Source organism: Thamnophis elegans, chromosome 2 (assembly GCF_009769535.1).
Source record: "Thamnophis elegans isolate rThaEle1 chromosome 2, rThaEle1.pri, whole genome shotgun sequence".
Taxonomy (NCBI): domain Eukaryota; kingdom Metazoa; phylum Chordata; class Lepidosauria; order Squamata; family Colubridae; genus Thamnophis; species Thamnophis elegans.
The window spans coordinates 69,126,641-69,138,295 of record NC_045542.1 but is presented as its reverse complement, the minus strand read 5'-3'; the positions used below and the strand labels follow the sequence as shown (position 1 = coordinate 69,138,295).

At 37.6% G+C, this 11,655-nt stretch overlaps 1 protein-coding gene across 1 annotated transcript; it reads right to left on the bottom strand.

Moving 5' to 3' along the window:
- Positions 1-485: 485 nt before the first annotated feature.
- On the bottom strand, positions 486-9,424 carry MAT2B (methionine adenosyltransferase 2B). Its single transcript, XM_032211409.1, has 7 exons — positions 9,291-9,424; positions 7,322-7,516; positions 5,745-5,859; positions 5,371-5,523; positions 3,527-3,720; positions 2,441-2,554; positions 486-1,110 (listed from the first exon to the last, which is right to left on the bottom strand). The coding sequence occupies exons 1-7, from the start codon at positions 9,351-9,353 to the stop codon at positions 940-942; spliced, it is 1,005 nt and encodes a 334-aa protein (XP_032067300.1). The 5' UTR covers positions 9,354-9,424; the 3' UTR covers positions 486-939.
- Positions 9,425-11,655: the final 2,231 nt, after the last annotated feature.

Genomic DNA, 11,655 nt, shown 5'->3' with positions numbered 1-11,655 from the left:
AAAAAGTGCTGCCACAATGTACGTTATGTTGTTTTAGCAGAATCCTTATAAATAATACTCATTACTAAGATAAAAATACATTTGCATTTAAAAAGTAAACTTAAAGTAGATATGGATTCCAAATTCTATTAAGTACTTGTATTCTTTAGGTTTTGCCTTTTATGTTATAATGTACTACTTAATGATGTATGTCACTGCCTGAAAATAGCTGTTCTGCAACAGCTCTCTTTAAATAATTCTGTAATTATTTCAAATTTAATGAATTAATATTTTCTTTGAATAATTTTCAGGATTTTATCGCCTTCAATTATTATTGACTGAAGTGTAAGGAAATGTAGGTACTTTTACGACATAGTAAATAACATCAGTTATGCAGTGCATTTACAATGATATTGTTGAGAAAGGGATGTGAACTGTTTAATGCAATGCTGGAGTTTCAAGATGCAGTACAATGTGGAAACATGTGAAGTGTAAGTACACAATCATTCCAAACAAAAATAAAGTTTTTTTTATTAGATTTTTTCTAATCATATCTAAAGCAGGTCCAGTGCTTTTTCACTCTAGTTTCAAATTGCATTTGGAAACATTGAAGTTCTGCATTACAATGTTTATTTATAGTAATCAAGAAAATAAATGCCAAGAGAGATTCTATCCAACAGTTTGAAACACAAAAATTGCATGTGAGGAAACATTCTCCTTCCATGTTATTGATGACTGCAATAATTGTAGATCACTAGATTTTTATGATAAGCTAAACATATATTAACAGCTTCAAACAAGGTTAAATTTTTTTATCAACACTTCTTACAATTTCACTAGTGCAAGACCATATTTTACCTGATTCAACTTGAAACACAGAATGCTGAATACAAAACTATTCTTTCTCCCCTTTTAAAAAAAGTGCGTCATATACCATACTTACACTAAAATATTTACAAGCTAGTGGAATACTGTCTGTCTCCATCTCTTGTCAGTGAGGAAAGGCCAAAGTGATTCTTTGATCCCAACTTGAAACGGAGTATGATGACCAATGCCCAACATCAGAAGACGGGAACAGTCAAGCTGAGCATTCTTAGGACGAGGAGCACCCAGCACTGGGCTATCTGTAATCTTTAATTTAAAAGACCAATGTACTTATTGTTCAGAATAAAAAAATACTGAAATGCAGTAGTTTCTAAGGATCCTCTCTCTCCCATCCCAAAACCATTTTCTCTCTTATGCTGTAATATTGTAATAATATCACAAGGAATCCTGAAATCTGCAAAAATTGCACAACAGAACCAAAGATTATCTGCCAAAATGTCTATCCAAGTTTTAGTCACGGAATCAAAGATACACGCAGACATTAAAGTCATTTGTGTCTCCTGAAAAGAAGCTTCTAAAGGTAGCCTTCGACTGTAAATAGAGCAAAAGTTGCTACAAGCTGTGCTCAACTTGCAACTACTCATTTAAGGACCATTCGAAGTTATAACTGCACTTATAAAAAAGTGACATAAGTGTTTTCCAGAGAATCTCCCTCTTCAGGGTCTTTTTGTGTGGGTCGGAGGGGGGCAGAAATTCCAACTTCGGCTCTGCTTCAGCCTCCTGATGCTCTGAGGCTTTGGGTGAAGGCTGGAAGGAAGTGTCACTGGTGATAAAGAGCGGAGGGCCTTGTTCCAGTGGGACTGAATCATGGCCTGGAACTGGCTGACCATCTCAGCCCATTTAGCCACCAGGCACCAGTACCTGGCATTGTCCTCCCGCAGGTCTTCCCTCTGCTTGGAAAGCCTATGTTTGTAGTCCTCAGTGATGTGCTTCTGCTGAGCCTACTTCTCAGTCAGACCCAATTTGAACTGAGCCAGCTATTTTGCTAACTCTTTCTTATGGTGGCTGCTTAGGTCCAACAACTGCTTCCAATTGGGGCTGGCAGGGGAGGGGCAAGTAGACACCGGCAAGGCACCCCTTCGATGTGACATCGGCCACGCCCATCATCACATGACCACATAGCCACGCCCATCCAACTATTAGGCAGTTCGTATTAGTGGTCCGTGGGATTTAAAATTATGAATTTAGTGATCCCTGAGGTCCAAAAGGTCGGGGACCCCTGCTTTAAAGTATTTCTTTTCTAATTTTCCAGATCCATAGGTGCCTAGAATTCCTTTCACTTAGGTGAGTATTTACATAAAAGGCAATGTAAAAGGACAATTCACTGAGCTATGAGAGACTATAATCAGAAAGCAATTTTTCATCCTTTCCAAATACCATCTTAATTGCAGCGGAAATTTCTGAGTTACATTGTTATAAGGTTATCACTTAAAATTGCAGGGACAAAAGCAAACATTGCTTCTCAAAGAGCCAAAGAAAGATCAAATAATTGGATTATAACATTTCATAGCAGTATATAAAACAAATATCAAATGTTTACCAACTACAACTTAGCTCATTCTGATTAATTACTTACTGGTCTTAAGTGGCTACTAGGAAGATTGAAAGCGTCAGCCATAGCACTTGCCATTTCAAACTTAGTCATCTGTTCATTACCAGACCAGTGAAATGTTCCCTTAATGGATGGATCCTTGGAAAAACAACAAACACATATAATTTGAATTCATTTTCAGGAAGGGGAATATAAATTACAAGCTTTGTGGGAGGCCACTAAATAATATCAGAAGCAGCATTTAATTCAATGCACTGTTTTTTGCATTATTAAAACATATTGCTATGCTACATAATGTAATACTTACTATACATGTATTTAACTCAGGCTACATGATACTTTGTACACAATAGTGTTACTAGGAAAAAAAACCCTCAATGTCTTCTCCAGAATAGTTGTGGCTGTTTTACAACTGTTTTTGTTACAAATAATCTCTAGCACTCCATGATGCATTAATAAAATGCAACATTTAAAAAAAACTCAGTGAACTCTCTGAATATTAAGTTTAGCCTTGATTAGTTATCTGATGCTTTAAGTGTTAAATGAATACAATTCCTGAACACACAGCATTTAGATTGCAGGAAGCTTCATAAATATAACAAACATTAGACAGATAGGTGTACCTTTAATCACAGCTATTTCTTTTTTAAAATGTTTCAAAGCTGGCAAAGAAATACAGAATGTATAGACATATATGGGAAGGAAGAGTTGACAGAAGCAATTTTTGTTTAAAATTTTGAATCATCTAGCTGGTTGTTTTTTTTCAGATAAGCATAAAAAATATCTATATTTATTTCTCATCTTCCAACAATACCATTATTCTGCCACCTTAGAATTCCTATTTACTTATTATCTCAAACTTAAGAACAACAGTATCATACATTGTATTGTAAATTTTAACCACGTGTTCTTATGTAAGTATTCCACATGTTTTGATCAGAACTTTATTATATTGTTCATGTTGCACTGTAATCAGATACACATTATTATTGCTTTTAGGAAGTTTGCATTTATTTTTAAAACCTCAAATACATAAAAAATTATTTGTAGACATCAAACATGTGAAGCAGTGCTTCAAACCTGATATAATACATATAAGAAAGTTCTTACCACCATTCTCCTCTCAGCTAGCTGTCGGCAAACAATAGCTACATCCTTGACATATGTTGGAAACCTTTGCTGCCAATGGTCCATATTGGCTGATTTGTTATTGAACTGCACCTTATCAAACATAGTGGTCACAGCACTTTCTTCCAGCTTTTCCACTTCTCCATATAAAATAGGGATTCTAAGGATGGCAGAACCTAAGAAAAAAGAAATAAAAGCCATAAATGTTTCAGAAATCAAAATACATATCCATGCAATTGCCCAGCATGCTGTAAACTTCACATCAATAGAAAAAAAACATGGAAAAGGAACAGATTTAACTGGAAGAAGCCAAAATTTTTTTAAAAAAAGTCTGGAAACTGCTTCAAAACTGTTTCTGGCAATGTTTCCTAGAAAAATTCCAACTGTCGAAATGAACTCTAGACAGTTTTGTTTCCCGTGATAATTTTGACAATAAAATCTCATAGTGCAGTATACTTAAGGTAATAATACTTTGGAAACTACCAATATGAGCTTGCAAATTCAACAAGCTCTGAAATACATACAAGAACTATCATTTAAAAATTCAAAATACAAAGTCTTTGTAGCTGCTTATTTCATTTCACCCTTTCTTTCCTTTTTCTATTTCTATTATCTATGTAATGCACAACCTATTCAGAGTGTATTTCCTTTAATTCTCACTTAGCCATAATACACTTGTTTATGTAGCATTCTTCCATATCTTATGTTTTTCCATTACGAACACAGCAAGCTGATTCTTATGTACAATCCAACCCAACAAAAAGTCTATGGAGATTCTCAGTCATCCAGGTCATGTTTGTTCCAAAGGTGCTTTTTCAAGAGGCAACTGGATTTTCTTGTTTTTATTTTGAAAACAATTCGCTTCTCATCCAAAAAGCTTCTTCAGCTCTGAATGGATGCTGGGAATGGAAGGATTTATATTCCTTGCAGACACCTGGTCATTTGCATTCTTTCAGAGGGTCATTGATAAACCTGGAGGTTTATCCCTGTTCTCAGTGTCACCTGAGTAGTGCAAATGGGAATGGAGCCTTCTTGGCTGCAGGAAGTTTTCTGCCTGTGTCCCTTCACTGTTGAAGACAGGCACAGGCTATTTGGGATGAGTGATTGTGTTGTCTGTACCTCAAACCAAAGTGCAAATGGTTCTTGTAGTCTGCAATTTTCCCCCCTGGAAATCTGTTCATACTCCAACACCATTCGATGCATCCGAAAATGCATAGTTAAAAGTCTATGGAGATTCTCAGTCATCCTAGTCATGGTTGCTCAAGAGGCAACTGGACTTTGTTTCTTCTTTGAAGACATTCTCATCCAAGAAGCGAAACTTAGATGACTTAAGACATTAATTAATTAAAAATAAATCTTATCTACTGAAATTTTCAAAGAGTATTTTAGAAAAGGGTGGATAGCATATTATTTCTGTATGTGTGTTAATACTTAAATTAATCTGACTCATATTGATTTGGCCCTGTTCTGTTTTGACTCCATCAAATCTGAGTACACAAACCTGGGCGGGGGGAATGTAGTAGTTAAAGAATTATGATATTGAATTAACATTCCAAAAATATGGAATTTCACACTTTATGGAGAATTAATCTTGGTAAATGAAAATAAAACAACATTCTTGGTATCAATGAGTCCAAGACACTGGCTCTCCCTCCCATTCACCCTCTACCAATCTACCAAGGACAAAGGCTTGAGTTACTCTTTTATTCTTCTTCCTTTCTTCTTAGTTAAATTTAACCATATATCTTTTTATTGCAATGTAACAATTTATTGTTGTTTTTATTATAAAACAATATGGGGAAATGTGTACCCCGAAATTAACTTACCTTCATTGTTTTTTAAAACTGCTCTTTCCCCTTCTAGTTTGGTTCTGCCGTAGAGATTTAGAGGATTTGGTACATCATTCTCCTTGTATGGAGGGTTTGTTCCATCAAATACATAGTCTGTACTAATGTAGATCAGAAATGCTTCCACTTGAGCTAAATTTGAAAAACATTTATCATAATTAAATGTGTAACTAAGGGACTATTCCATCTGGCTTTATAGCAATCAGTAGATCCCACATTCCTCTTTTAACAAAGCATGTTATGAAACATTAACTGACAGAAATTCTTCAACACTGGTCGAACTACCTACATTTAGAATATAGAAAATAATAATTTAACCTTATTTTTTTAAAAAAAATATCAATAATTTTTACCTGCTTCTTTTGCTATAATTCCTGAAGCAGTCACATTGAGCTGAGCAGCAGCATCTGGTTGGCTGTCTACAATATCTGGCCTTCTCTCAGCTGCACAATGTATTATCACATGAGGCTGGAATATACACATATGAATAAGTTCATTCAAAGAGGACCACTGAACTTTCATTTAACTACCCTTTATCTATCAAAAACTTCATGTTATATTGCTGAAAGACTAATTTACCTGTGATCCCCCAGAATGTATACAATATTTATCCATTCAAAATTATTTTGCTGTTTAGCAGTTTGCTTACTACCCTATTCCATTACGAAGAAATTCAACAGACAACATGAAGTAAAGAATTCTAGAAGTATGACCCCACTTTTAATAAATTCAATAATTTATTAAATTTACCGTATTTTTCAGAGTATAAGATGCACCTTTCTTCCTCAAAAGAGGCTGAAAATCTTGGTGCGTCTTATACATCGAATACACCACTTTTTTGCCTCCCGAAGCCCTGCCCCCTTCACCAAAATGCCAATGCATAGCCTTATGGAGGCTTTCAGAGAGCTCCTGGGGGCTGGGGAGCAGAAATGAGCAAACAACAAGCCATTTTTGCCCCCTAGCCACGAGCAGCATCTATAAGCCGTCATAAGGCTATGCATGCAATTTTTTTGACAAAAAATGGGCCTGTTTTCATGAAAAATGGGCCATTTTTTGCTCATTTTTGCTCCCCCAAAACTATTCATTTTTTTTTTAAAAAAAGGGCTCGTTTTTGTGAAAAATGGGCCATTTTGGGAGGTTTTTAGAGTGCAAAAACTTTTTTTTCCCTTTTGGAAAGCTCTTTAACTGATTGATGAGAATTACATTGATCAAGTGCTGGGCCAGCAGAAACAAAGTCTTAGATGCTGCAGATTGTCAGAGATTTCCTTCTCCAGCACATGGATAAATACACCTGAAAACACCTAACTACCTACTCTCTCTCTCCCTACCTACCTACTGTATTTCTCTCTCTCTCCCCCTCTAATCTACCTACCTACTCTCTCTCCCTACCTACCTACTGTATTTCTCTATTTCTCTCTCTCCCTCTACCTACCTACTCTCTCTCTCTCCCTATCTATTTACTGTATTTCTCTATTTCTCTCACTCTGTCCCTCTACCAACTTATCTACCTACCTACACTCTCTCTCTCACCCTACCTACCTACTGTATTTCTCTCTATTTTTCTCTCACTCTCTATCCCTTTATCTACCTACCTACCTACCTATTCTCTCCCTCTCTCTCTCTATCTACTATATTTCTCTCTATTTCTCTCCCTCTCTATCCCTGTATCTATCTACCTACTTTTTTTAAAAAATTGCCTCTTCAATACTTTGGTGCATCTTTTACTCCGGTGCGTCTTATACTCTGAAAAATACGGTATTTTCTGCAGTACCATTTTTTTTTCTAATTAAAGCATTTAAAAAAAATAAAGTCCCAGTTGTTTAAAAGCAGAATACCTAACGAATAGTATATTCTAATATTTTGGAAAACCAGTTAAATTATTTAGCAATTCTGAACAATATGAGAAACATTTCCTTTCCTAAATTCTCACCAGAAAATCTTGGATTACACTGTGAATAGCAGCAGAATCTAAAAGATTAACTTGTTCAAACAAAGGTCGAGCTCTACTGTAGCCACAGCCAAGAGTGTGCCAATGATTTGCTTTAAATTCTTTATAAACAGCTCTGCCAAGGAGTCCAGTGGCACCAGTAATTAGGACACGTCTATTTGGGATATCCACATCTTCCTAAAAAATGAAAAAGAAAATATGGTCTGTAGTCATATAAAATTATCAGTGTTTTTCCCAGAACTTTTGCAAGCTCCTCATGCATATCTCTTTCCCTTATTTTTACACATCCCATTGAACATAAGCCACAGAATAGCAGCTACAATAATAATCTGTGTGGTAAATAAAGTTCAAATATCAAAGATAACATACTATGTACATTTTTCACTCAAGTTTGTAGTCACAGATTTGATGGAGTCATAACAGAACAGGATCAAATTAATATCAGTCAGATCAGTTTAAGTGCTAACACACATACAGAAAGATAATATACTTTGGATGACTATAACTTTTCATTGAATATGATTGAAATTGATATCTGCAAAAAGGTTAATTGAAAAAAATGTATTCTGTTTATTCTACTTTAAACTGTCAAGACAAAATCTTTCCAAGGCTGGTTACTTTTCTTTACCTATCAACCAGTAGTTTTTCTATCAAGATTCTTTAGACAGAAAGGAAAAACAGTTACCAAAAGTCCTACTGAAGCTTTACCTTCCTTATAATTATTCCAGAAAGTATTTCCATTCAAATCAATGACTTTTAGCAGGTTTCTGGTATTATAGCTGATGTACAGTAATTGTAATTCCAATTGCTTATAAAGAATGGTTATTGGAATTATACAACGTTGTTACTGAGGTATTTTTCTTTACTCTTCTCTTTTTTTCCCCTTTCGTGACTTGTCTTTTTTAGATTGCTAGATCTGACAGCAAGTTCCGTCTTGCCTTTGTTGATCCGTACATTTGTCTGGGGTTCCATGTAAACTTAGGAACAAGGACATAAATGCTCTGAAAATGTAGCTGATCAGCAAAGGGTTAATGGGATTTCATATCCCTATCAAGCACGCAAACTAGTTTAAACAAACACAAGGTCTGTCCTTGAAGTAGAACCAGCCCAAATACTTGACAAATAATAAAATCAGCATTTTTCTTTACTTTGTGTCACCTTAAGAAGTAGGAATGTTTACTTCATGCTAGGCTAAAAGTAAGGCATTCTTATAGGAGGAGGAGGGATGCAAATGAACTATCCCACCTCAGTCAAGAGAAAAAGCCTCCAAGTCTGACTCCAGAGCAACCATTAGAGGGGGAAAAACCACTTAGGAATTTCATTAAAAGCACATTACCGCTGAAAGATTGTTTACTAGGCCCATGATAATGGAACTGTGAATATTTAGTTTTATGCAACATTTGCAGTTTAACTGTTCGCCTCTCTGGATAGGCTATTTTTCATTCAACAGCGAGCAGTAGATTTAAACCATCACGTGTGCGAATGGCTTAATTTAACAACTCTCCTCCCACGCAGTACTAACGGGAACAAGGAAAGTCCCTCCGCAGCTCGCTCGCTCCCTCCCCCGAGTGTTTACAAGTGTTCCTCCAACCCTGAAGCTGGATTTAAACCCCCAAGCTGTAAACCCTCCCCCCCCCCGGCAACTAATGCTGGCTGGGGATTATGGGCGTCCCGATCTAGCACATTCAGAGCAGGGGAAGGGAAAACTGTCATATAAACACAGGCACGGGAAGAAAACTCTCTGGGAGCGCCGAAGGAGATCTGTGAGGCAACTCAAGATCTGCAGCCCCGAGGACCCCTTTAGGGCGCAAGGCAACCGTCGCCAAAGCCGAGCCGGAAGAAGGGCGAGGCGGCGCAGAGGAGGCGCGCCTAGTTTGTTTACCACGGAAAAGCCAGCGGAGAGGACAAGGGTGGTGATGGAGGGGGGAACGCCTTGCGAATCCTTCCTCACCTCCTCGAGCCAGCAGCTCCCCGGCTCAAAATGGATGCGGAGCCCTTTCTCCCACCCGACCATCCCTCCTGCCTTGGTTCGTACGCGCCGCCGCCGCCGCCCGCGTTCAGCTAGACTGTGACGGCGGCTGTCGCCCAAAGCCCACCCCTTTCCTCCAGGCGAGCCGCGGATTGGTCCTTTCTTCCGCGGGAGGCGGGGTTCAGAGGGAGCGCCTCACTGCGGACGTGCGGACGGCGTGCGCTATTGGGGGGGGGGGGGGGCAGGGTAAGCCCGATCCAGTTTTCCCGTCTCCGCGAAACCTTTGCTGGCTTCTTTGGGGGCTGATAAACTTTCTGAACTGGACTGTTTTAGAACCCTCCCCCAAAGAAACAGCCAGGGGCCGCTCTTTGTACATTTTCCTATCCCGGAAATATTAGCGCTGCAGGGCACAGAAAACCAAAACCATGAAAACATCCTGACCCCGCCTCCCCATGAACTGAATTTCTTCTTGTTCTTTGCCTCAAAGCATTTAAGTCAATGTAACACAATACTACTGGTTTAGTATGCAAGGCAGACTTGACTTTATTCTCCAAGCCCAGAAATCTTTGCAAAATGAGGTAACGTGTGATAGGCATGTACTAAAAGCCGTGGAAAATATGCGTAAAAAACGACATGCACAAACTTGCCACCCAGTTCAAAGTAGGTTGCTTTAATGCGCAGATAAAAAGGAACCTGGCGAGTTCTTTTACATCCAATTGAAAGTGAAATTGCTGTCTAATTTCTGGCCTTAGCTTTCACTTATTTGAAACGGTTAAAGCAAGGTTGCAATCTGATTGCCGGCAAGATTTTTGTAGATCTAAATTAAATTTACTTTATTAGCTAGCTTCCAGAAATTGCACAGTAAAATCTGGAAGACAAGCCATTACAAGTTTGAAATTATTATCATTATTGACATTTATTGTTTTTATGCTGTTTTTTCTCATTTGCTGCCCAGAGTCACTTCTTGTAAGATGGGTGGCCGTATAAATTTATTACATTTATTGAATACATTTTATTTATTTCATTTTCATTTTCATTTTATACAATCACTTATATACTGTGCGTAAAAAAAAAAGAGAAAAAAAAACCCAACATGACACTTCATTCCCCCATACACCCTCTCTTCTCCCCCTCCAACTTTCATTTCACCCCTCCAGCATTCCCCTCTTCTACTTCCCTTCCCCCTCAGACATCTCCCCCTCCCTCCATCTCACCCACCTTACATTCCCTCTCACTCCCTCTTTACTTCTCCCTCCTCTTTCCCTCTTCTCCTCGCTTTGGTGTATCCATACATTTCAGTTTGTTTGTTTTTTAAAAAAAAAAAAAAAAATAAAGGAGAAAAAGAAAAAAAGAAAAAAGAAAAACGAGCCGCAGTATACAAGTGAATTCTTATTGTTCTAAGAATTGAAACTGTAATTCCACCCTCCCCCCTCCCCCCTATAATCCCCCCTCCCTAACCCCCTTACGGCTTCGCAGGTCCCATACCCGGCATAATTCTTTAACAAGCATTTGAGTATAATAAGGCCAGCTAACTTTAAAATTAAAAAAATAAAATAAAAGTAAAGCCAAAGGAAAAAAAAAAAAAGAGAATAGTAAAAAATACAAAATAAAAAAAAACCACACACACACACAAAAAGAAAGGAGAAACAAGAAGGGTCAATAAACCCACTACGTTAACACAGCTTCCCATTATTTGTAAATCTTAAACAATGTAGCTCATTCCAAATTTCGGTTATTTTACTACTTGCAGGGTTTCAAACTGTATTAGAGCCAGGTAAGTTGATCAATTAGGATTCCCCAACTAAAAGTCTCATTGCTTTGTCTATCTATTCAGACCTTTAATTTATCTCTTTTTTATCCAAATATCCAAACCTTTCTATAAAACCATTAAACTCAAGTACTTCTTTCATTTTTCATTTCCAACACCTCCCTTTCTATCCTTACCCACCTCCACATGTAAAATTTTTTACCTTCCACCCTGCCTTTATCCATATCCACATATATATTTTATCCGCATCCATTGCTCCTCCCATATTTACTCCACTTTCCTGAAGACTCTCCGACCAATCTTTCTTGACCTTATATTGAAATAGCAACTCAAACAAACATCAGCTTGCATTCTAGCCCCAGGTAGTCTAATTAAGCTTTCGCTACCCTTCCCTCTCCCATGCGCCTCCCAACTCCGTTCGTCCCAGACCACAACTCAAAAAGATCGCAATCTCCGCTCTCCTCGCCTAGGAAAATAATTCATGCGCAATTTGAGTTAGAGTTCAGACAAATCTTATATACAATATGTGTCCACAATCAGCAACGCTTCTTTCAGTCTCCATGTCTCATCATCGATATA

What these genes read in the sequence shown, in the direction of transcription:
- MAT2B (XM_032211409.1), bottom strand. Translation starts at nt 9,353, where the DNA reads ATGGTCGGGTGGGAGAAAGGGCTCCGCATCCATTTTGAGCCGGGGAGC. An exon ending in AGTTTTAAAAAACAATGAAG is followed by an intron (nt 3,721 to 5,370) that starts GTAAGTTAATTT and finishes CTTTTTTCTTAG; the next exon opens with GTTCTGCCATCCTTAGAATC. An exon ending in CTAGTAGCCACTTAAGACCA is followed by an intron (nt 1,111 to 2,440) that starts GTAAGTAATTAA and finishes TTTAAATTAAAG; the next exon opens with ATTACAGATAGCCCAGTGCT.